At 40.6% G+C, this 26,180-nt stretch overlaps 3 protein-coding genes across 5 annotated transcripts in view; 2 read left to right on the top strand and 1 right to left on the bottom strand.

The window, feature by feature from the left end:
• The first annotated feature begins 1,795 nt into the window (after positions 1-1,795).
• On the top strand, positions 1,796-17,740 carry pgfb (placental growth factor b). Of its 3 annotated transcripts, none has more exons than XR_007815136.1 (7): positions 1,796-2,686; positions 13,708-13,744; positions 14,999-15,195; positions 15,280-15,355; positions 16,052-16,081; positions 16,180-16,242; positions 16,337-17,740. XR_007815136.1 is itself a non-coding variant. In XM_018690208.2 (7 exons), the coding sequence occupies exons 1-7, from the start codon at positions 2,492-2,494 to the stop codon at positions 16,356-16,358; spliced, it is 624 nt and encodes a 207-aa protein (XP_018545724.1). In that variant the 5' UTR covers positions 1,802-2,491; the 3' UTR covers positions 16,359-17,740. The 3 variants fall into 3 exon arrangements, 2 of the variants coding, with proteins under 2 accessions (XP_018545724.1, XP_018545725.1); XM_018690208.2 differs by having other exon boundaries at positions 1,802-2,686; positions 15,280-15,359; XM_018690209.2 differs by lacking the exon at positions 1,796-2,686 and adding an exon at positions 7,267-12,507 and having other exon boundaries at positions 15,280-15,359.
• Positions 17,741-18,403: 663 nt separating this feature from the next.
• cipca (CLOCK-interacting pacemaker a) lies at positions 18,404-24,079 on the top strand. Its single transcript, XM_018690205.2, is given in 5 exon segments — positions 18,404-18,569; positions 19,832-19,948; positions 20,429-20,598; positions 21,556-21,966; positions 21,968-24,079. Coding segments are annotated over 5 exon segments (1,119 nt in total). The 5' UTR covers positions 18,404-18,544; the 3' UTR covers positions 22,364-24,079.
• Positions 24,080-25,093: 1,014 nt separating this feature from the next.
• The window catches only part of zdhhc22 (zinc finger DHHC-type palmitoyltransferase 22), a 2,307-nt gene continuing 1,220 nt past the window's right edge, over positions 25,094-26,180 (bottom strand). The window contains 3 exon segments of the mRNA XM_018690207.2: positions 25,094-25,404; positions 25,499-25,802; positions 25,804-26,060. Of these exon segments, the coding sequence (XP_018545723.1) occupies positions 25,127-25,404; positions 25,499-25,802; positions 25,804-26,058 (837 nt within the window). The 5' untranslated portion in view covers positions 26,059-26,060 and the 3' untranslated portion in view covers positions 25,094-25,126.

The raw sequence follows: 26,180 nt of genomic DNA, 5'->3' as shown, positions 1-26,180 counted from the left end.
TGGACTCCCTGAAGGCCTCTAACTATTGTTAATGAGATCCTTCAAAGTAAGAGGCTCTCTGGCTCTCCACCTTCCCCTTGAAGGCCCCACTGTGGAGGAAACCAAAGCTGCCCCAACAATGATGAATGGACATCATTAATGTTGTTCATCTGTTTACCTTTTACTCAGCAATCTGGGAAAATGAGGGGTCAACAGCAAGAGGGAAATGTGCTTACTTTGGCACTCCAGTTCCTGAGAGCCACCCATTTGGTCCTCACACAACATCAAGAGACACTGCAGACTCTGACGAACCTATTCATTTGACCACCTGACCTTCCTTCAATAATGAAACCTTATCACAATACCTAATTAGAGAGGAGGTTTGGCTAACATTTTGCTCTCTGTTTTCTATCCCTAAATCAGTGAAAGCTTTCAAACATTTTTAATATTAATGAACAAATTGTGAGTCTTTTATTGTCCCTTGTTAAAAATAATACGTCCAGTCTATCTGTTCAGTAGGCAGAAAACAACAGCCTATTTCTTCTTTAAAACATGTTTTCATTAAAGAGCCATCATTTAAATGGATAGTATCATCTCCAAATAAATCTTTAAGAAGTTGAACGTCCAATCTCAGAGAGAATTACCTGTTTTTGTCCAAACATGTTGTTTAACACAGAACAACTAAGACAACACACGAGGTTAACACCATCAAGCTTTAGGGCTTTAGTGAAAGCAATGAGAGCCTCAAGGTTGCTTCACAATCTGACAACAGAGAGATCCATCTCCCCCGGAATACGATATCGCTCGAGCCAGGTTTGTTTGTCCTGTCAGCATATATTTATAGTGCAAACAATTTGGGTGATCTTATTAGGCCCTATCAGCTGGTGCACCTTTAAAAACACAGATAGATCATTAAGCAGATGGCGCGATGGTGTTAAGACTCGGGTCCTGTCCTCTGGGTAAACAAACAAGTCTGTGTGGCTGCTGTGGCAGGGAGGAGAAGCAATGTTCTTTAGCTCTTCCATTCAAAATGTCTTTTCAACAAAACATGAAAATGAATTGCACTACATCATTATAGCCTTACATAACTCTTTCTAAAACTGGAGGTATTAAACTCACTACAGCTTCTGGGCCATCTTTGTTTCTTTACGAGCAATACTGCAGCAATAAGGTAGATAATTAGACAGTCAGAAAAAGAAGATTGATGTAAAAGAAAACTTTCACCATTCCAGACAATGACAGCTCAATGAGAGAAGAAGGGCAAGACTAAAACAAAATAACTGTGGAGTCCAATCCCCTCAGGGATCACAGTTTGCTTTTTCAAAGAGCATCCATCACTGCAATGTAGAGATACAATTTAGCAAACGACTACTGTGATATTGCCCAGTATAATTAGAGGAAATGTCTTTCATCATCCCTGACTGTCTGCATTTACTGATGCTCCGGCTAGCATGGCTAGATGGTAATGGGGTGAGATGGCTTAGTTCTGCTTAAAGTGTCTGAGATGTTTAGAAACACCACACTCCTGAGTGTGGTCTGCACAATAACGGAAGGCAGTGGAGCTATTCAACACTGTTGAAGGAATGTGTGGAAGCCCACAAGGAATCCTTCCGTCCCAGGGTTTCTGCAAACACAGAAGTCCCCACACTGAAGATTAACTCTGTGTGTCAACAGTAATGGAATCTCCCTTTCTGTCGCTGCAAACTTGCCTAAATACTAAAGACTCAGAGGAAAATCTTGGAGCCTGGGCCAGCAATGAGTATACCATCCATGTCACCACTGAAAAAGATCTCTGAGTGTTTATCTTTCCTGAACAGATCACACACACACAGAGGGAGTCCTCAGAAGAAGTTTCTCAAGTCAGTGTATACTCTGTGGTGTAAATCACCTGTGTTGTATAGTCTAGAAATCAGGGGGAAAAAAGGCATCAGAGGCAGTGTCGAAAGCTCTATGATAACCATTTACAGCATCACATAAATTACCATTACATGCTGTTGCCTTAAGTGGCTTCTTAAAAAAAAAAAAAAACCATCGTCTCATCGGTGAGTTCTGTGAAGGGCAGAGAGGAGGACAGAGAAGGGGTGGAGATTTAAATGGCCAGCTTGTGAAAAGGTAGTCTGAGGCAATTACAGGCAAGTGTGTGTTTCTGTCGACAGGAGCTCAGAGCAGGAGTGAAAACTGAAACTGTCGGTGCAACTTTATGCATCTGATGTTTTTGTATCGGATCAACACTTGAAGAATTTGGACTGAACATACCGCATCTCTACTTGCGACTGAACATACTTTGCCGCTATTTCTTGCTTGAAGCTTTGTGCTTTGACTCACTTGATTTTCAATGGGAATGTGAAACCATCTTTTATTTTGACTGTATTTTTTTTTTACTGCCCCCGCACCTCCAGTTCGCCTCTGGGGCCTTATTCATTAGTAAGCACAGTCTACTTCATCAGGTTACACGCGGTAGCGGTGCTACGTGACTGCTCTCATACTCGGCGTTTACTTAAAGCGGGAGCGGATGACTTGGAAATTCTCAGTCAGCATCTTTTTTCTTTTCAGAACATTTGGGGATTTTTGTTGGATTGTTTTGTTGTGTGCATCTGGAGCCGTCACCTCCCCTCTACCCCTCTCCACTCGCAGACATCGCGAAATGAAACTCGGCTTTGTCATCGAGGCTGCGGTGGCGCTTTATCTGCTGCTCTCACCTGCACAGGTAGGAAGTTAAACACAGTCAGTCAAATTTTGCGCTCAGTAGGAAAAGGAGGAGGAGATTTTCTGTGCACAATCAGATTAATGACTGGTTAGATTACGTGAGTCTTTTATGGTGTCGACCGTTAACACGAAAATAATGAAAAGTTTTATAGAAGATTATAAACACGTGCATTTTAGGCCTATTATAAATAGCAATAGCTGGGTATCAGCCCAATATGTGCATGTGCAACGCCTGAGTCAGCAGTAATAACTACTAACAATGAAGTGATAATAGTCCATTGTGCTTTGACACCTTCATACCGTCATTTGAATGAGCGCCATCCGGCTCACTTCATTCATAAGATGGAACGTGACAAACTGCATCACTTCTCCCTGTGGAGCACATGATGCAAAGTGACTCACTGTTATATTTGGCCAAGCTTACTAAGCTTATAATTACAGCCGCATCATACTATAAAGGCCAGTTTCACAGACGTGGATTATATTCACTCCTGTATGATGAGGTCTTTCTTTTCTTGTCTCAGAGTAGATTTCCATCCAGGAAATGCTCAGATTTCTATATTGTTGTGAAACTCCTTTACATAAGGGATCTTTAATTGATGTTTGAATGGTTATACCTATAGTTGTTCTTATATAACTTTTAAGTAGTAGAGGTAACAGATCCTGGTGAACAAGCTGCCAAGTCTGGTGGAATAAAAAGTGCGTGTAAAACTGGCAAGAAGGTTGACAGATTTGAATTCTTTTCAAGAGCTCCTTTCTGTCTTTTATCTCAGTATATATCAGCATGTTTAATGTATTCATCGCTAAAATATCACGACAGTGAAGATGAACCTATGTATGTGTGTGTGTGTGTAAAAATCTATTGAAACTTAATTTCAGGCTAGTCATATCACTGTCAGGCAACACTGGATTAGTACAAAGCTGTTCTGTTCTCTGTTGCCTGGCATTGCCTTTTAGTCTTTTAATGAAAATGTGCCAGAACAGGACAGAGCTGAAACTGGAGTGAGGACTCATTCAAAGGCCCTGTGTCGCGCTGTAGAAACACTTGTAAGAGGATGTGCATTGGACAGCAGGAATTGTGCCAACTAACGCTCAGGCTCTTGAACCCATTCAGGCTCTGATTTCCTCCCAAGGTGGCTGAGGGCTGGCAGCTGTCTCTGATGGCTCTCATGTTTAATGCAAAACCGGGCCGTTCCCGCATCCATTCACTGTCACTGCCACACTTCATATACTGCTGCTGCCTGTTTAACTTAAAGTAATGCCGCAGCAGTCTTAACGTTTGCCAGGGTTGCGGTCCACATATAGAAGTATTACACACAGACTCAGTCAGGCTCTCAAGGTTGGAAAAAGCTCCATGTCCCACCAGATTGTCTAACCAGAGACTTTGCAGCTGTTGCTGAGTTGAGAGTGAGTGGGAGAGGCATGGGATCACCACATCTCCACTAATCCTCATAATCAGCTCATGGCCTGCTTAGTCAAAACAGGAGTGACAAAATCCAGGGCCCTCAACATGTAGCAGGTTAAATGCCCCCCCTGCTGCCACGAAGACTGACAGCAAATGTAAACGGTTCAATTCAGAGATTCAACATCCAATCTGTCATGCTGAGGATCTATGAGGATCTGGGCTTGTTATTCCTGAGGTCTTAGTCACTCTCTAACCCTTCAGTTGCTGTTAATGGCTGTTTGTTGACAGATCAGCTGAAAAAGGAAAGATTTTTCTGTTTTACTCCTTCACTGCAAACAAGTACTTTCAGCTTTAGCCTTGAATATATTTGAGGAACTAAATATTTCACATTTCGAGTAAACAAGTGACACCCATACCAGCAGCCCTTTTCTGCTCATAGTGACAAAATGAGACTGAGGTGTCTGTCCTGCCAGCTCCCGCAGTCAACTGTCAGACTGTACCAAAGTGGAAAAAGCAAACATTGGCCATGCGGTTGGGAATGCTATTTATAAATGTCTTTCTTTTGGATTCTCTACCCGTAAAATATGTGCCACTAATTGATAATGATGATTCCTCATCACTGTCACAGCTGGAACTGCCGTCAGCAGCCTTGTGACTCATGCAGTCATTCATGTCTGCTATGAAATGTGAAGAGGCCAAGAGAGGGTGGGGTTAACTTCAACTGCTTTGTAATTCTGCTTTATTACCAGGAATTTACAGCAGAGCTTATGTGTGTGTGCATGTGTGATAGGAACATGCAGTTAATCACTTTTTATCCCTTATTTAAACGTGTACAATAATTTGGGGCAAATGTTAATTCTATTGTCCCCACATATTGTTTTCATCATTGCATCTTCATACAGACTTGACTGTCTACAGCAGTCATACCTGACCTTTTGGGCCTGTGACCTCTTATAACATATAAGTGTTGTAAGTGTTATACACAACCCATGTTGGGAACCATTGGTGGCCTGCCATTGTAAAAATGAGACAATGCTGCTGTTTTAATCTTTGTACTTTGTTGAGCCCTAACAAGTTGTTCACACCTGGCAACACCTTGCAATACACAGCACTGAGCAAGCAGCCACTGGAGTTACAGGTAGAAACAACATTATGGTTAGTGCATTGGCCAAGTACAGGCATGCACTTGGTGAGATTTGAGGACAAGTTTACAGCTGCCAATACAAATTACTGATGAGAGAATAAGGTACCACAGTCACTACGTGTCATTTAGTAACCGTTTTGTTATTGCTAAATGTTGTGATTTATCCAAATCAATATTGCATCTGATAGAAGACATGTAATCCTCAATCATAAATGCACCAGTCAAATGTGCCAGTTATGATTCACTCCTGGTTCCATGTATATACAGTATGGGTCTTTATTGTGAGTGGAAGCACCTGGGTTTCCCCTCTGAACAATGGTGTCCTCTCTGTCACCCTATCACCAGGGGTGTCTCATGGAGAATATGACATAACTGCCATCCACCGGTTATTTTGCTCACATTCCTCGACACTCTCCATCCTCCTGTTCAGGGTATTATTGGTGCTTCCTGTGCATATTAACCACATACCGCATGTAGTGTGTACAGTGTGTGTGTGTGTGTTTAAGCCACAGGAGCGTGAATATCACTTTTCAGATCCCATCTGCACGACACAGTGGATTCAAAGAGGTTTGCCAATAACTTCTATACCTGTTGCCTCCTGCCCATCTGACAACTTCCCCCGCTTTATAACAAAACCACTGGAATGCTGTACGTACAATACCTCTTTATGAAAGCCATAGTTATTGTGTGAATGAAAATGCAGGTGAACTCTTGCATCAACACAACCAAACCTGACTGACATTAGTCAGTGTTTCCGTGAAGAAACACTGTAGTGGCGGAGACGCGGTCAGCTGCACGACTCAGAACTCAGCTCCAGTCCTCAAAAAACATTTCCATTATATTAAAAAAAATCAGCGCAGGATAAGAATTATAAGCCTCTTTGGTGTGAGATTATGAGATTTTTGTTGGAATCATTTTCCTTGGGTAAAACCACAGAAACCCAATATGGGAAACACTTCTTACCTAACTCATTTGACTTTGCCAGACAGTTAGACTCATCACTTCACCAGTAAAGCATGTTCCTGACGTCTGAGCAAAATAAAAAGAACACAGCGAGCCCCACCTTCTGAACTCGTGTCTCTGTTTGTGAGGACATGACGTTACACAGGTGTTTCCTTTACATCATCATCAGCAGCAAAACAACACTTGACTCTGACCATCTGCATAGCACACATGCGTCTGTGTTTGTGTTCGTGGTGTGTTTTTCATATTTCTGTTCATATTTAGCCAAGTGTAGATGGCAGGACAGCACATATCCAGTTGTTACAATGGAATTCCATGAGCAGAGGGTTTCTGAAATATCTAACATCAACAGTAAACATCAGGTGTAGGTTTCAGTTTCTCAGAATGAACTGTTTGTGTCAAGATGCAGCTCAGTTATAAACAATCAAACATTAAAAAGTCTAGTTCCTCCTCCCCTCTGCCTCTCTCATACACTTGCACATCTTTCAAGTTCAGATGTCTGCGTGTGAGGCCATGCAGTGGTAGTGACCTGCTGACTGATAGGGCTTTTATTTGCATCGTTGTGGTATTTCTCTCTAGTTGTAATATCCTGGCCCAGGGGAGAGTCTCAGTTGCAATCAGGAAATATGGATTTCTCCTTCCTCCTTGCAGAGGAGGAGGAGGAGCAGCGTCGCTTGGGGCAGCTGTCTACTTAGTGAGCTTTAATCTCCCATCTGGATGTAATTTACTGTGGTTTACACAGGGAGAACAGCGTTTACTGTAATAGAGACCACAATTACCACCGGTCAGCCTTATCTCAAGACCTGTGTCGTGTGTGTGTATGTTTGCGGATGGGGTGCACGGTTTATACAGTGGTTGTGTGTGTTTGTGTGTGTGTGTCTTTGGGGGACATTTGTGCATGCATTAATGGACTTATTCTGAGGAAACAGTGTTTATCTAAATCAACATTTACATGGACCTTTACCTCTCCCCCATCACGTGACCCTTTTTACTTGTTTTTTTTTTTACTGCTCCAAGAGAACATGGTAGTTTGTAACCAAACAGACAAGATTGTTATATTAAAGGATATAATGGTTGTTTTTTGCATATGTTAGCATTAAGAATTGAAATGGGGTCAAAAGCTCCCCAGTAATCTGTACAAAAACTGTAAATATAAAATCTACAACTTTTCTATCTTCAGTGGGTTAGGTGCCTGACTATTTCTTATCTAGGCCCAGTAATTACCTGGAGTCTTGTCGTCACCATGAGGCCAGGCAACCAGCATAGACTGCAGGAAGTAGCTGCAACCTGCCAAGACAATATGCTACTTACACATAACTCTGAATTTCAAAGGCTCCATTCACCCAGATTACTTGAGGAATTGTTGTGGCACATCTACCACATGCTCTGTTGAAGTTTGTTGGTGTTGTGGCAGCGCTTTGTGATCAAGAGCCCCTGACCTGACCACCCTAGAGACCCCCAGCTGGATACTGTCAGACCTGTAATGGCACTGCTGTCATTGCAGTTTCACTCTCCTCGTGTATACAAAACAGAACCTGGCTTTCTTTTGTAGATAGATACAGTGACCTGCAGGCACTGTGAGAGGCCTGAGAATTAATGTCGTGGTCATGGTGTTGATGATGTGGAATCTGGCCCTTGATAAAGGATGGATGAGGGAAATCAGCGAGGCAGGGAGGTAGCTCTGTGTCTCACTCTTCTAGCTGTCTCTGTGTTTGTTTTCATTCTCTCTGCTTTAGTGCTCTCTGTCCCGTGTGGTCTTGTGTGTTCTACATTGCCTATATGCTTCCATTGAGCTGAAGCTGCAGGTGCCTCACTGGCCTCAATTGTGGCCAGGCCTGATTTTTCCAGAATTTTCTTTTTCTTTTTCTTTTTCTTCTCCTTTTTCTTTTTCTTTTTCTTTTTCTTTTTTTGCTCAATATCCCCACAGCATACATCTCTGATATCACCAAATCAAGAGGCCCAAGCTTGCATTTCATCCATGGTGTGTCCAGAACACTATTACTCTCCCCAAATAAGGTTAAGCATTGTAAATAATGGCATTATGCCCAATAGCTGGGATCATTATTTACCAGAGCCAAGAAGAACTGAAGAGGGGGATTTTCCAAAACTTAGCCAGTCCACATTTACTAGTGAGTTTACTGAAAGTCTACGCCTCGTATTGCAAACCTCAGTCAGTCATGTTGAATCACTTGCCTGAGGTGATTAATGTGTTAAGAGGACTAAAATACAGTGCTACAGAGGTAGTATAGAAATCCACAACTACCCACATTTTTCCTCTCCAGCTGCAAGAGGTCACCAAACCACACCAAATATGGCAAAGTTCTTGTAGAACGATTTTTTGCCAACAGTGTGCAGACTGGTAACTGGAGGATGCTTTGATGTGTGGAAATCGTAGCTGTGAAAATACAAGCACACTGCGATACTCTATATATCACTATATCTGTCTGTGCCTTGGCTGTGTTTTGGCATTTAATTAAACCTGTTGATACTGTCAACCACAAAAGGTGTGACCCAGCATGCTAATCATCATTTGTCAAGCAGTGCATTTGAAATAACACCTCCAACTTATGCGGATATGCCAAGAATATATTAGAGAAAATTTGATTATTAATCTGTTTATTAATTAATGTGTTAGCAAATTTTCCCCTGGGGTTGAAATAAAAGTGTTTTGTCATGATTTATTGGTTCCTACTACTTTTGTTTTTGATTTACTTGGAAGCTTAGAGACATGGCTCAACTTCTACTGTCATTGTTTTGCAATCAAAAGGAGAAGAGGAACCTAGATGAATCAGTCTAGTTTTGCATCACTTTCCAGTTCCAGTCACCCAGGAGAAGGTGTCCTATCTGTTTAGCCTAAACTGTCAAAGAAACCTCTCTGCATTTGATTTGCAGTACTTCACTTTACACTGTGGAATATGCAGCCTGGCTGGTATCCAGATCTTTTTGGCAACTGGCCACGGTACCTGCTGTTGAATTGCCCATTGCACCCCCCTCCCTCCCCTGCTTGAACCTCAAAGTTGAAAAACCTTTTATGACTATAATGCTGGGTCCCCATCATGTTTTATTTTTGCTCCCCACGCACACTGCCCCTCCTCTGACAGATGGAGTTAAGCAAGGAGGTTAAAGATGACGCAGTTCAGCTGTGTGGGAGTGGAGAGTAATGAGGCCCGGGGCCTCTGTGGCCTGACAGCAGGAGCCCAGGGACACAACCGGTCCTCTGATCTGACCCAGAGGATGGAGCAAACTCTCAGCCAGCAGCTCGCAAACTTTCGCTGGAGATTTCAGAAACAGAGGAGACTAGTTTTTAAAGCAGCTTTGCAATCAAGCATGACGACCCTTAATGCCACGGTGTCATTGCTGCTGTAATTGCTATAAATGTTTTAAACTAACCGACTGACTGCCCCTCACTCTCCAAACCAATCTGGTCAGTGGCAGCACAGATACACTGCGCTGCTTAGAGAAAAGTCTCTGAGAACCAGCTGTCTTAAGAAGAAAACAGCTTGTCCAACTATTGGATAGTGACCAGAAAGGCTTAAGGGACCATGACTCTCATCATTCATCCAACATGTTAATTATCCAATGAGAATCTCTTTTAGACAGGAATCCTATGGGCCAACGGTTGTGCTGAAGAGATTAGACAATTAATCAATGACAATCTTTCTGAGTGATTACTTGTTTAAGTAAGTTATCAAATGAAATTACCAGGTGCCAGTTACAGTAAAGCTTCTCAAATGTTGTTCCTTATGTCATATCATAACATAAATACTTTTAATGACTTAATGACTTTTAAAGCTGTTGTTCAGAGTAAGAATGAGCAATATCAAGGTGCCATCTTTAGGCCTTACTTCATTTTAATATATGAAAAGTAAATATGAAAGTAACTGTTTTCAATATACCAACTTTGACATAGATCAGTGAAACATTCATGAGCTCCAAACCTGTTAACTCCAGTAAAATCTCACTCACCCATCCCTTTCTAACTCCAGCATGCTCTCTTGCTTTTTTCACTGTAAATATACACTCACCACGCACTTCATAAGCTTCAGTTAATGTTCACATCAAACATCAGAATGGGGGGAAAACAATGATCTCAGTGACTCTGACCGTTGCATGACTGTTGGTGCCAGTTGGGCTAGTCTAGCATTTCTGAAACTGCTCATCTCCTAGAATATTCACAAACAACAATCTCTATAGAGTTTACTCAGAATGGTGCAAAAAACAAAAAACATTGAATGACAAGCAATTCTGTGGACAGAAACGCCTTAGGGATGGGAGAGGTCAGAGGAGACTGGTTGGCGCTGACAAAAAAGGTCACGGTAACTGTGGTGAGTAGAAAAGCGTCTCAGAATGAACTACATGTCCAACCTTGATGTAGATGGGCTACAACAGCAGAAGACCATGTCAGGTTCTACTCCTGTCAGCCAAGAACAGGAATCTGAGGCTGCAGTGAGTACAGACTCACTAAAACTAGACAGTTGAAGAATGGAAAAATGTAGCCTGACCTGATGAAGTTTGATTTCTGCTGAGGCACACAGATGGCAGGGCCAGAACTTGGCGTCAGCATCATGAATCCATGGGCCCATTCTGTCAACAGTCCAGGCTGGTAGTGGTGGTGTAATAATGTGGGGAATGTTTTCTTGGCACACTTTGTGCCACTTAATACCAATCAGTTATCGTTTGAATGTCACAGTCTATCTTAGTCTTGTTCCTGACCACGTGCATCCTTTTATAGCCATGGTTTACCAATCACCTAATAGCTACTTCCAGCATGATAATGCTCCGTGTCACAAACCAAAAGTCGTCTCAAACTGGTTTCACAAACATGACAATAAAGTCAGTATCTCCCCAGTCACCAGATCTGAATCCTGTAGAGTACCTTCATGAATGTGCAGCTAAGAAATCTGCAGAAATGATGTGATGCAGTCATGTCAACCTGGAGCAGAATCTCAAAGGAATATTTACAACATCTTGTGGAATCCCTGCCACAAACAACTCAGGCCATTTTGAGAGCAAAGGGAAGCACTACTCAGTATTAGTATAGCATTCTAATAAAGTGCTGGGTGAGTGTATATCTCATATATTTTCTTTAATACATTAGCTCTGACTAAATAAGGGTTTACTTCCCTCCACAGCTGCTTCTGGGTCCTTTTCTTTTTTACTCCCCAACCCAGCCCTTGATGTTTAATCTACCATCTACAACAAGATATTTTATGTTAATCCTGCAAAACTCAGCACAGTGGAGATAGTTTTCCCTCTGTGTAATGGTAACAAGGGCTGTTTTTCATTTGTTGTTAGTTACTATAGGAATGTAGCTTTTAAAACATTTTTTTTTTCCAAACCCCAGATGTTATACAAATAATGCAGAGGACACAGAGTTAGGTTAGCTAGGACTAAAAGAATTTATAGTCAGGTCAAGTGAAGTCAAGTTTATTTGCATAGCCCTTAATCATAGTTAGTCTCAAAGGTCTTAACACCCACATTATGAAAACAATAAATGAAAATGACACATGGCAATGTTAGACTCTCACAGAGGACAATAACTCCCTGAGAAAGGTCATCAGGCGATGAAGTGAAACCTTAAGAGCAAAGTGAAACCTTGGAAGGACTACTTAGAAACGTGATCCTGCTTCTGGGGTTTATTAGACAAGTTTATACACATATTGATGTAATGTGGCTCTCCCTCTCTGTAAGAGCTGAACTGCCTTCGAGTCACTATTAATCACGCAGGTAATATTGTACATGCAAAGGAGGAAGAAATGACTACGTGAGGATCTTCATGCAGCCTGTTATAATCTGGCAGCTTCTAAGTGGCCAGCTCACTCCTCTGTTCTCAACCACAGGAGGTGCCAAAGATGCTTCCTCGCCGTGTCAAAGCTTAACCCATGACCACAGTCAGAAAATCCTCTCCACCTCGCCACATTCTCGACGGCAACTGAGCCAAAAAACCCTTGTGATGTGGAGCAGTCTCATGAATAGACGTGAGAGACGAGAGAGAGCAGATCATATGCCAATTAACACTGGAAAAGGATTTATTTTATCAGCCTGGCATCGCTGCAGAGGATGAAAAAAAATAATCAATGCCCCAGAGAGTGGAAGTGACTTTTAACAACAACTCGAACTGAACTGTGGCTTTCCCATGCTGTGCATAAAGAATATTCCAAAAGCGGAGTTTATCCCGTGGTGCTGTTTTAAAAACCAACACAGTTCAGTGAAGAACTGTGCTGTCAGAGGAACAGCTGTACATTTTTGCCAGAGGACCAGCCACTTTGAAAAAAAGGGAGATGCCTCAACAGTTCCTCTAACACAGGAAGTACTGAACATAAGTGGTTGATAGTAAACTCTTGTGTATCTATTGATATGAAGTCTGTCATACACTATGTTCTGCTGCACAGAACACTGATTGATCATTTATCTCAGTCACAGTTTTACAGGAACCTCTGAAATGTTTGTGCAAGTGTGAATGTATCATCATCATCAAAGCAGGACATTCCTCTTTAAAAAAACAAAAAACAAAACAAAAAAAACTGCTGAGTATAGCACTGTGCTGACAGATGCTGTCCTTACCCTCAAACTAATTCTTGTTCATAACAGGAAGTGGATGCAATTTAGCAACAGACAGATGGTGTAAAAAGTAACAGTCTGAACTTCCATCATCTGGGAAAGTCCTTGTCTGCCTGTTTTTATATTATATAACAAGTTTTTGGCTCAACACTTTCAGTTAATCTCACCATCGGTGTGTTCACAGACAGTGTTACAGCATAAATGTCTTCAGGTGTGTGTGTGTCACAGAAACACTGAAATCAACACCAGTGATAAAGAGAGATTGTGAAAAGAGGTTATCTGCCGCTTCTGCCGGAGGGTGTTTTATCAAATGTAGATTTCCCTTCCTGAGATGGAGTCAACTAGAGGTTTTGTGTTTTCCCAGGCGAATGAGAAATGCACTCTTGTTTATCATGGGATGATGGGAAAAAATCAAGACGGAGGAGGAAACCATCAATGGGAAAATAAATAGAGAGCTGAATCTTACACCACAGGAAACAGGTTTTGAACCTAAACAGTTGGGCACATAAACGTGATATATCTGAGAGACTCAGTCTGCTGCTTGTCAGAGAGACTTTTCCACTGCACAGTAAAAAATAAGTGTATGATCGTCTACTTTATTTTACTGTAGTTCCAGCTGTCACCACTAGAGGACAAAGACACTTGAGTGTCTGATATTGGTGTTTAACTGCAGGCTGATGCTGTCTTTTTATACACAATATTTTTGCTTGTATTTCATGTTCATGTTTGAAAGGCATGGGTTTAGGAAAAAGGAGGTATAACGTGAACATATCCCTTTCTTCTATGTCAATTTGTATATGTCTGCTATAATCTCTGTTTTAGTCTCCACCATGTAATATGGATGCTCAACTAAATAGATAGATAGGTTTTACACTATAATATGTAGTTACAGTAAACCTGGATGACTAATCAATAATTTAAACTCACTTCTTTTCTCTGTGTTTTGCAGAGTCTACCTTTGGCAAATATCAACAGTACAACTGAAGGTAGGAAATTCAGCTTGTTTTATTTCTGAAATCTTTTGTAAGTGTTTATAACAGTTAAAAGGGTTAGTTTGAAAAACTGTTTATACAGTGTCTGTGCTAGAAACTAGACAGTGATGGATGTCAGTCCTGACCAAGTACCTTTAAACACAGATTTATTCATCCATGCTGTGTTTGTCATGCACTATTGATAAATCTAAATGACCAAGTAAACTCTTGAATCTTACATGTGCAGTTTGTCAATGAATTTGATCTGAATTTAGAGAATAACAGGGCATGACTGGACTAGCAGGGATTGCTCAACTGCTTACCTTCTCCCCTCATATTTTCTTTCACTATAAATTAATGCTGCCAAGGGAGGAATTGAATGTAAAGACTTGCAGAAATGATGCAGGTCAGAGAGGATTAGGAGGACCTGAAGCAGACATACAGTCTGTTCAAGGAGCAGTAACTGGCCAGTGAACTGGCCCTTTGCGCTGTACAACATTAAGGTTCATGGCCCCATCTCCCTACCGTGGATGCTTCCCCCAGCCGTCTCCTCCCAGCCTGTCTGCTTTTATAAACAGCTGTTGTGGTGTCAGGCTCCATTCGGTGACCCCAGGGGTCACTGCAGTCCCAGAGGTGCCTGCGGGGTAGCACAGCTCCAGCTCCAGCAGGGCTCTGGTCATGGCCATGTTTCCAGTGTTTGTTTTCTCTTCCTTCTCTGTTTGTTCGGCCATAGTCATCCCTGTTCCTCCCACACAGACTGTGCAACTGGGGCAGTTTCACACATATACTCCCACAGGAAAGCATACTGTACTTTATACAAACATTTTTACTTCAAAATGAAAACAGGATACACACTGGCATATTGCAACTGGTTTTAGGTTTCTGTGTACATGGTAAGGGCATGCCTTTGTTAGATTATTAACAATTATTATTATTATTATTAAGTAGTTACTGATACTGTTTGTATACAACAGTATCATCAATAGGGTAGTTTCAAGTAGTAGTTGTAGATCAAGCTACATAAACTCCTTCATATACACAATTTCAAATAAGTTGTCGACTACGCTCTACATTGTGATAGTAACATATAAAGACAGATAGGTGGTCAGATAATAATTTTGCTCTTTTACAGATAATGCATTTGTCTGACCATATTCTGCTCACAACCTATGCTGTCTTCTGAAAAGAAAATTCCTTCTAAGAAACACAAGCTGACTGGTTTATAATTCCACAATGGCCCATACCTCAACCTCCTGTTCTCATCCACAGTATTAATGTTTCAAGAGGTGTGGGGTCGCAGCTTCTGCCGAACTATTGAGAAACTGGTGGAGGTGGTGCAGGAGTACCCGACAGAGGTGGAGTACATCTACAGCCCCTCCTGCGTGCCACTCGTGAGGTGCGCAGGTTGCTGTGGGGACGAGAACCTGGAGTGTCATCCCACCCACACCACAAACGTCACCATGCAGGTGTGAAAATGGTTTTAAATTTGTGTGATCCCTTACTATACGTACTTGTTTCTATTGATAATCTTACCTCATTTTATCCCTCAGCTGTTGAAAATCAGGCCGTCAGAGCCGGGTCAGGAATATGTTGAGATGACGTTTGTGGAGCATCAGACATGTGAATGTAGGTAAGAAAACAAGTCAAAATTTGTGACATGAAACATTCATAAGTATGCAAATACCCACCATAGAAATTACATTTGTATACTACTAATTCAAAACAGCAAAGTGATGCCACTTAGTCACATTATTTATCAACATACTTGGGAAACATTTCTCATAAGTAGAACTTCCAAGTTGCATATGGTATCTGCCAAAACTTCACTGAAAACATATTCACTTTTATTCCCAGAATATCTGCTCATAGAAACTAATAGATAATGTTTTTATGGTTAGGTTTGGGCAACAAAAGCCTTTTGGTTAGAGAGGCTAACGACAGATTGTGGCCCTGGTCAGATACTTAAAAAATAGTAGTGACCTTAAGTATGAGATGGACATATTTACTTAATTAGCATTTAACTGAAACAGCAATCTTTTTCCTAACATTACAAAAAGTGCTTTTGTTGGCTGAATCTAACCACACATAGCCATATCCACCCTGCCCTCCTCTGTATGACTTGTGTCTGCTACAAAAAAAGGAAAAGCATCACTATTGAACATAAACAAGCAATTATGTGTACCTCAGTGTATTTGGTAAAACAGATTAGGAGTACATAAATGTCATTTCTCTGAGATAGGGTTGGCAAATACTTACACACTGACTGTCTATAGTATTGCATCTGTATATTCTGTCTAATTTATTGAAACATTTGTTTCTCAGAATCAGGAAACCTGTTGCGAAGATTGAAAGGTAAGAACATGAATATACTGTTCTAACATCATTTTTGAGATTCTTTAAAAGAATAATTTCCCAGTGGAAGCTTACTGGTGGTTTTGTTCTTATTTTAGGAGAAGGCAAAGAGGAAGAGGAAGGAAAAGAAAGGACAGACAAAAAACAAAAGAGTGTGAAAGGTGATGGCGCAGTCTTAGGAGAGAGAATTCACATACCCTCCAACTATCAATTAACAGCATTTAAAAATGAATTATTCTTTCTTGTGTCCTTTAGGTGCCAGAACCCTCGCAGGTAACTGCTGTGATGACCCAACTCCCTGTTGCAGTGTGGCTCATTATTTATTTCCAGCCCAATGACGGCATCAAGAGTCTCCTCCGCTCATCTATTAATACTGTGTCTGCAGCCAGAGACTCAAAAAGCTGGGTTGTTTTGCTGACGTGCTCCTCCTGCTGATGGGCAGAGCGTTTGTAGTGACAAGGTTCAACAGGGAGTGTGTTTTTAATGGGTGGAAACACTGCTGTTACACACCTGACTCAATGGATATCCCTGGGAGCCAGTGCAATGTAGAATCAAACAGACTGATGCCTTTTTCTTTTACACTAGTTATTACTGTATCAGTTATGGTAATTTGTCAATTTTTCTGGTATTTAAAGGTGGTTATGTTTAAAAATCTATATTTATTGATGCAGCTGAATATATTTGGACCAGCAACCTGTAAAAAGTTTGTCATTGTTCATTATCCAAGACACCTCGTCATAGCAGCATATGTTGAACTGAGTGTGGAGCTGCTCTGGACACGCAATAATGAAATGTCTCCCTCTAGTGTTTATGGAAACTGAACCACATGAAAATATTTTTTAGATTAAATATCCTAACAGGATTTGACAAAGGATAGTGCTGTCAGTAAAAATAAATCACCTCATCAGCTTATTAACACTTATCAATCAGTTATAAAAGTAACAATCCTACTCTCCCTCCATTGTGCTGTGAGACCAGATGTGAGTTGGAAGTATTTTACAGCCAGTTCACTCCTGAATAATAAGAAGAATATTTATCAGAGAAGTTTATCAAATGAAGACGTCTGCAGAAGATTGTATATAAAATTGTCAAATATCTAAATTGTTCTTTGAAATCTCTCTTTATTGCTCGTGTTTTGGGGGCATAGTAATTGTAGCTTCAGCCACATGGAATCATTTTCTTTCACAACACATCAGAAAGTGTATAACAGGCTGCAGGGCAGATGTGGCAAAGCCCAGTAGGAAAGGGCAGATCAATATTACAGTAATCAGTACACTCAAGCAGTCCTCATTTGATTATTGAAGCATATTAAGGAGTATGGATTACAATTATTGTTTTTTCTGTTTGTTTGTTTTTAATTGTTGGTTGCAAGGTTTCCACAGATAGTCTATATAAAAAGCATTTCAGTTTGCGTGGACCCAGGTGACACAAGACTCACATAAGCCTACACCACAGGTGTCTTCCGTTGTCTGTTTTTGGAAACACTGCAGTAAGGAAGGGATCAATTGAAGTAGTTATGTAAAACAATGTCCTTTTGTATTTTTTTTTCATGTACTACACAAAGAAAATCTCTATGAAAATGTAAAAAGTAACATTTCAACTGTGTTAGTATTTTATTTCATTTAAATATTTATTTTGTAATTAAATTGTTAATTGTCAGCTTCTCTTGTGTGGTTTATCTTTATAGACACAGACTAACCCGTACAAATGAGTAATTAACCCCACCTTTAAAGGGATGGCTGTGATTATCACTTATCATTTTTTAAAAATCATTTTTCAACAACATATCGATTTTTGTTTTATGTATTATTATTATTTTTATTATTATTAATATTATTTTATTATTATCTGGAGCTTGAAGAGCCGCATAAGCCTGTAGGGGCTGCACACATCGCATAAAACTAATGCTGCTGTTGCCTCATCATCCTGGAAGAAAATACATCTGAGCTGATCCGTTTCCATGGCAACCCCCGTGTCCAGTCATGTTTGGTCAAGGCATTTGAGGACTCAGTTTGTCTTACGGGTCCCACAAAGAACCTTGACTCAGTTTACTTCTCCACTGGAACAAAGAGACAGAAAACCACGGATTTAAAAGTTCTACCGAGGGTAATATTACCTCTACACACACGCAAAAGAGGCACAAGAGAGGATAAAGTGATTTAGTAAATGTTAGTATGTTTCCAAAATCAAAGGAACACATTGCATAATTGTTTACTTTGTTGCAGATAAAGAATTTAAAGCCCTGCATTAATTAAAAAAGAAAAGAAACACTTATGTGCCAGCTTATCCGGTTTTATTTGCCAAAGCGAAAATGTCATGGGGAAACTGCCGTTGCCTGTAAGACATCGTTGAGGGATTTAGTTCCTGGCTGCAGCGTTATTAAGGCGTCGCTAACGCTAGCTAGACAACAGACGTGTTGACGACTGGAAAACTATTACTTTGGATGCCAATATAAACGGATATATGTTTTCAAGAAAACGACGTATTGGTAAGGCTGGCAAAATTAAACATTTTTTTGTCGAATAGCATAGCGATGAGCTGCTTGCCAAGCGAAAGCTAGGGTAGCTAGCGTTAACCTAGCTAACTGGGCTAACAGCGCAGGGGCAGGGCTGTAAACAGGGAAACAGACTATTGCAGATACACACTACAGCTAACGGTAATGTTGCACAATGTCGCATTTCACGCACTGATATTTTGTTCCTTGCCACAGTTTAGTTCTCGTACCAAGTTAAACTTAACCAGTGTATATCAATTTCTAGCAAGCTTTTGACAGCTAATGTTAGTGTTGACAAAGTTGCGAGTGTAAGCAACAACCGCTACGTGGTGTAAGATGATATAAGCACTCGGGAGTTCAGATTCCCAGCGAATGATATTAATTGTTTACCTTAAAGTTTTTCGTTATCATAGAGCCTATCATACTTTACATACATACAATGGTGAAAACGGTGTAAAGCATCCTTTAAATTAGCTCTGTAATGAGTCTGGGTGCTTGTGTGGGAGTGGGAGGCCTTTAAACGCCAAGCTCATTGCAATAAATGGTCACAGTTGGAATAATAGGCTACTGTAATCTAATATTAAGTTGTTGTTTTTTTTTTTATTTGTTCTACGTCCTGTTCAAAACATTATGCCACCCTGTCTGTTAGCCTGCATAAACCTCCTAAACGAAATGGATAAAATAAACTCCCCTGTTTATATAATGTTATTTAATACAATACCAGCTCAAAGTACAGACTCAAAATGTACTGTTCAGTTCAGTTAACACTCAAACAGTCTAAAGCAGTGGTATCAATTAGACAGGGTATTTTGGGGGGGGAAAAAAATCAGAAACTGCTGTCTGTTTTACTGTCACTTGGTAAGGGAGACTGATCACGGAGATGGCCTGACCCATCAGTACTGAATTACTTGTATATAATTTATGTAAGAATAGATTAAATGGTAATTCAATCAGTGAAATGTCCTCTATGGCCATTTGAGGCAAACTATTCCCTGACATCAAGACACCAAAACGGCTAGAGAAGATAAAAACTAATTAAATAACAGACTTGCAACGTTATAGTCACAAGTTTTGGTCACAGTCACACAGGAGTCTGCACTGGGTGCTAACAAACCTATAGTCTTTGCCATTACAAACCTTAAACTCAAGGCAAAAGCAAACTGTGCTCCATCAGAGCTGTGCTAGGCTTTGCTCTTGCCAAACTGTTTTTTTTTATCTTGTTGGTTAACTTTTAATTCATCACTCTTTTTTTCCAGAAGAGAGAAGTATGAGCAGTTTTATTAGACCCGACAGACACAGGACGCCAGCGTTCACCAGGGCAACACACCTGGGAACATCCAAGCCTGACCTGGAGAGAGACTCAGGCTTCTCAGGTTTGATTCATTTACATTGCTTCATAGAGATAATGATTTAAGTTTCCTGTTTCCCTATAGATGTTTTATTCCTCTATATTTGTAGATGCTCGCGTGGTGGAATTGTCAGTGTGGCACATGTTGTGAAGTGGTTTGAGAGTATATAATTAGCATTTCCCTGATTAGAAAAACTTGAGACATAAACAAGGGCAATTCTAATCAAATCTGGGGATCTAGGTCACATTTTCTATGTAGGCTGTCCTCTGTTGGGTGAGTTTTTCTGATGACCTTTATTTCTACTATGAAGGCTGACCTGGATTTGGTTTAATCCTCCTGATTAGGTTGATGGTATTCTTTTCAAGATGATCTAGAGGTGCTTATCTACATCTGCCACTTTTTTAATAGTATTAATGTTCTGTCTCAATTACTGTACACAATAGAAAGCCAAATCTGTTGCTTTTAAACATGATGAGACCCATATGCTTGTCATCCCTTCCTCAGATGCCAGCTCTGAGTACCTCAGTACAGTCGATCAGACTGACTCTGAAGATACAGGAAGGACTGGGTCTGTGGTCAGCCATGACCCAGCTGGTCCGCAGATGGCTGTCATGGGAGGCTCATTCGCTGGACTGTCTCCAATGATCATCATGAACAATTTTGTCCTAAATCAGGTAAAATACAGCAGTATACCTATGTTTGCCTCTGCCTAGCACTGTTTATTTCATCACTCTTGGCAGTTTTTACAGACTTTTTAACATTAGATCTTCCACAGTGGGTTTCTATCCAGATGTAACACAAATCTTACCCAAATCTTGTGTTGCACGTTTCCATTCACTGCTGTTGGGCGAATCCTAAGCGTTTGGTTCAACAAGATAAATAGCTGGTGGTGCTATTTCTCCAGTTGGATGCATTTAAAACCATGATGGAAATGTGGCATTTATGTTTGTTTCATGTATTACTAAAGAAAGTAACAGTTTCTTTATTGCTCCACACAAATCTGATATTTTTGTCTACTGATATTTTCAGTCTCTACAGTGGAGCAAAAGCTTCAGTGAACATTTAACAATGACTTACATGAATCATGTAGGCTTAGGCTTTATTGATACATTATCTTTTCCACCTCAGCCTAAAAACATTTTCAAGATATTTCAATTTTTTGGTGGTTGTGGTTTATGTGGTTAAAAATCTGCACGGATTTAGGTGGATGAAAACACACCTAATAGGTGTTTCATACTTGCTTTTGAATTAACAAGTAACCCTAAATTTTCAGTCTTTTTTTCTCAAATCACTTTCTCACCATGTTTGACTGTTCTGGTAACTTAAAGGGCTTGTGTAGAGCTTTTTCTTATTTATAAGAGACTTGTTTTCATTACCAGCCAGCATCTCTATATATACATACCTACATATATTTTTCTTTTGTCTGTTCTCCTGTTTATTGTCAATTCAAGGTTAAGTTACCTCACGCTAAGAGAGTGCATATGTAGAGTCTTCATGTTCATTGTAGTTTGATTGTTGATGTTTAAATGTGTGGTACATACAATGCACTTTGTTGTAAGTGTCTTTTCAATTTGTTTATGATCTTTGTGAGTAATTAGTAACATGATATTAAAGGTATTTTTCATCTCTAGCCATCTCCAATGGCTCCAGCAGAAAAACAGTGGGGCTTTCCTTCACCCTTGGAAGTGATGCCTCAGTCACAGGTGGTTCTTCTCCAACCAATGGTATCAAATGGCAGCAGCAGCAGTACTTCTCCAAAGACTTCCTCTGAAAACACCCGACAATCAAAAAGCTACATGCCCATCCTCAAGTCATACCCCAGAATCGCCCCTCACCCTGCAGACGTGCCCACTAAGAGGGTGGGATCCTCTAGGGTGAGGGCACATTCAACATCTGGATATGACCAGCGGCAGAGGAGGCACCACCACAGCCACAGGCTCGCCAGTGCCTCCAGCCCACAGCCAGCTCTGCATACTCCAACAGTCAAACCCATCTCCAACAATGAAGCAGAAAACAACCAGGCAGAGGCAGCCAAGAGTCACGGAACAGCTCAGAACCAGAGAGCTTGCTCCACTAGCAGGAATCATCTCCCTGCCCTCCTGCACAGATGGACTCAGGACAGAAGTGGACAGTGACAGGACCAGTGCTGACAAATACCAGGACACCCTCTCAGTGGACAGCAACAAACTTAAACGTTTCAGCAATACCTACAATATTCTCAACAAGTCTGGCTTGCTGGGGATCACCATGCGCACAAAGCAGCTGATCAAGGAGAATAAGCGCACCCAGGGCCAGCTGCAGCAGCTTCAGGAGCAAACGGCTCTGCTGCTGGAGGCTCTGAGCAGCAGAGATCCACAGCTCTGGACTAAACTCCAGCTCTCCCTGCAGGACATGGACAAGGAGCAGTGGGGGGGTAAAGCTCAGAGAGTCCTGGCATAATGTGTTTGTGCACTTGACCAGCAGTTCTCAATCAGAAGGACAGGAGATGATTTACTGAATGTGAAAAAATATATCTCAAATCTTTACAAAAAAGCTTTCTTTTAGTGAAATAGTCAACACAGCATCTAGCATTATAACCACACAAACAGTAACTCAACTAAACCGGAAAGCTTTCATGCTTTTGTCAGGAGGTTGTCAGAACAAATCATCTAGCGGATAATGGAGACAAAATCATTCAGAACTGCTGGTCTAAGCTCCAAACATGAAGCTGCATCACATCTACTATAACCAAGTGGGAGTTAGGAAGCATGCTTTCATTTCAAACCCTTGCCTATAATACATTTTCTTGCCTCTGCTTGTTCAGAATAGCAAGTATCACTTGCAAATAGGGCTATGGCCTTCTATATGTCCAACTCCTAATTGCTTAAACGCATGCCTTACAGCACATGTGAGGACACATGGGGGTAATTCCTTGTACATGCCTTGAATGTTATATCTGTAGAGAAAGTAAAAGCAAAATTTTTACTTTTTAGATCAAATAGAAAACCCGGTATGGATACATATGGCCTGCTTTTCAATTTTCTCTTTCCTGAGATGCATCTTGAATCATTGAGTTTTTTTCACTTTTTACTTTGTTTTTACATTGTATAGTAAATGAAACAGAAAGAGGAGTTGTCCTTTGTCAGGGAGTGTGTATAACAGCTGGATTGCTCACAGAGGTCAGAGGGCTTGCTAAACCATAACATTTTTATTTAAGTATAATTTTACTGGTTGGTGTCAGGATTATTTATTTTTAATATTGTTTTTGACCAATACTAAAGCTGTGTGAATAATATAAAGAAACCAAGCACATTAAAGACGAGTTTACCAGTTTGCTAAAGTAAAGCAAGCTAATTTTTTCAAAACACGCCTTTAAGATGTATTTGAATTTGCGAAAACGTCAATTGTAGCAAGTGAAATGCTGTAGCCATGTAATTGTCTTGACTTTGCATATGTTGCTGCCATGCTTATTCCTCCTGTAGTCTTAGGCTTAATATGATGTAGTATTAGCTGAAACTTTAAGACAGAGAAATGACAGCTAAATATTTTCAGTTAGTTTCCTCTTACAGACTCTTGCACTTTAGTTACAAGATTACTGACAACATTTTTAGACAAATGTTATGACATGTTTCTCTAAATGAGCATTCTGTCTGGATGAGATAATGTGAATATAAATGTTTAACTGGAAGCCTGTGCCTTTCCAATACGTTTATGTTTGTACTTCATATCAATGCTTGAGCAGCTTAGATCTCTGTGCTTCTTTCTTAGCATCATGTGGAAGAAAGTTGAATGTACCTGAAGGACTCCAAAGGGTTAACATTTTTCTTTGAAAACTTAAAACAAACCATAGCTCTGGTGAGATAATACATTCAGAGTTGCAAAGATAAAGATAATCATAAAGACAAATTAATTAGTTTGGTTTTAAGTTTTAAGTCCGGTTTAGCTGTTGTGTTATTTATTTTAGCAACAAAACACTGCTGTTGCAATATTTTCTAATCACAAGTAGTTGTACAACCAAGAAATAATCAAATCAGGTTGGGGGAAGGTTACAAAAATGATTTTAAATGACTTTTCAGAGATTTCCTGTTATTGTGAAATGTGCTTTCTATATCTTTTTCTTTAGCAAAAGTCACTTTGACCATTAACAAACTGTCATAAAACTTTGTCTGAAGACCATTTTCCTCTCAGTCATTTATTGCACTTTTCTCACAGCTCAGAATGTGTAGTTCTGAAAAACAAAGAATGGCAGCTTGCTGTGATTTGAATACTTTTATTGGTATAACAGGAATAGACAAAATAGCTCTAAAAAGTATACTTATTGAAATCCAAAACATCTTTGACACAATGTTGAATATGTCAGTAGCTGTAGCCGCAGCATAACAGTAAAAAGTCCTTACTATTGTTGTACAGAGGGCCCTATCATTAGCAGTTCAGTGAATACCTCATCTTTGGGGTCTTCTATAAGCACGCAAGAGATGACTTTATGGCACATTGTGAATAATACCCTGGATAATAATATAGTAATCATCTTCACATTTCCCCCTTCCTAGTCTTATAAAGGAGCACATAGCTGTATCTTCACTAAACTGTCTGAGTCACCTTCTTTTGAGTAGAAAACATCAGGCTCAACAACATGTAACAGTTTAATTGTCAAAGCAGTGGTTGTCAAGCCCGGCAGTTTATGCTATAGACACTAGTTTTCTCTGTCTGCTAGCCCTTAACATCAAAGTGAATTATTGTCGTATCAGAAGTTTTCCTGAATGGCACATTGTAGCATAGGAAGAGCAACGCGCTTTGACTGATAATCTCAGAGCACTGCCGTGCGGCGTTCAGATCGTTAGCATAATATAAATTTGCAAAGCTGTGAATGCATGCACTTATGCAAAGCCATCTTTATATTTTCATGTAAGCATGTAGCAGTGCATGTAAAACTGTTGTGTGTCAAAAACAATTTATTTGTCTTAATATTGCCTTGTAAAAAGCTACTTAAAGGATACACTTACACTATGCACTTATTCAGAAGTTTCACATTGCTTATATGGCTCCTGTCCTTAAAGGAATGTATGCTAACAGCTAACTATTTCATGGACTACTTTAAAAGTCATAAAGCAGCCATTTAGTATTTAAAATCAATCACCACACGGATCCCAAGAAAGCGTTTTCTACAACTTGTACGGCTTGTGTGACCTATTGGGAGCTATCGATGTGACACATCATTATCGCTCAGTCCTGTTTGTGTGCGTCTGTATCATCAGTGCCTGTCTCCACTGTCTGAACAGGCAGGATGAGACCGAGGATCCAGCGAGTACCAAAAACATCTTTTAGGTTGGTCGTCCAGGGGCTGCGATTCTCCACGAGCTGCCCTCTCTGCATCTGACACCAGGTCTGTCCCCGGGCCACCAGCAGGACCTGCTGGCAGCAGAAGCCTGCGCAGACCAGGCCAATACCCAGCCACACATACAGCATCAGCACCACGAACAGCTGCAAGCCTGAGATTGTTCCTGTGAGGAGAAATGGAAGAAGGAAGATGTTGATACCTCAGCAAGTCAAACGTCTTAAATGATCAACTTGAACTGGAAGTATACAGCAACTCACCCATGAAGAAGTAACCAGTGGAGAGGGGGAGAAGGGTCAGAAAGGTCAGCGGGTTCTCAAAGGAGATGGAATACTCCACTGTTAGAAAGGCCACACCGAGAACCAGAGAGTACAAACACGTGCATGACGTGTAGATGCAGAACATGATGAAGTAGCGCATGTTTTTGTTGCCGATGCAGTTCCCGGTGAAAAAGCAGTGGTGATCCCTCTTGAGGATGACCTTCTTGCACAGTTTGCAGAAGTGACGACCGTTCAGGAGGTAGTGAGCGTCCACTTTGTCCGAGCAGTGCGGCGAGCACACAGGGGACCACAGTCTCGTTGGCACTTTCAGCGGGGTATTTGATAGTCATTGTGTAATTCCCCAACGCGTTGAACATCAAGAAGAGGAAAACAACTGTGTGAAGAGTCGTAGACCCCCTCAGTGATGATGTGTCCGGGTTTGGGAATATTGTTGGGATGAAGAAGCAGAAGTGCAAAATGAAGGTGACTGCTGTAGCAGTGAAGAAGTAGGCAGGTGCTACAGCATTGAGAAGTCTCAGTTTTAACATCCTGGTGAACATATCTGTGTGAGAGTGAAGAAGACACAGCAAGCATGATGTCACAACACTTTGACAACTGCTAGCAGCCAGTATAATAAACTACATCACGAATGTATTGTATCTTTCAGTTGCTTTGCTTTATT

This window comes from Lates calcarifer, linkage group LG19 (assembly GCF_001640805.2).
Source record: "Lates calcarifer isolate ASB-BC8 linkage group LG19, TLL_Latcal_v3, whole genome shotgun sequence".
Classification (NCBI taxonomy): domain Eukaryota; kingdom Metazoa; phylum Chordata; class Actinopteri; family Centropomidae; genus Lates; species Lates calcarifer.
The sequence above is the reverse complement of the archived record's forward strand: the minus strand, read 5'-3'. Positions and strand labels throughout refer to the sequence as shown.

Excerpts from the sequence above, each read along its gene's own strand:
- pgfb (XM_018690208.2), top strand. The coding sequence starts at position 2,492 with ATGACTTGGAAATTCTCAGTCAGCATCTTTTTTCTTTTCAGAACATTT. Across the intron at positions 13,745-14,998 it reads TATCAACAGTACAACTGAAG|TATTAATGTTTCAAGAGGTG; the intron begins GTAGGAAATTCA and ends TCTCATCCACAG. Across the intron at positions 15,196-15,279 it reads CCACAAACGTCACCATGCAG|CTGTTGAAAATCAGGCCGTC; the intron begins GTGTGAAAATGG and ends TTTATCCCTCAG.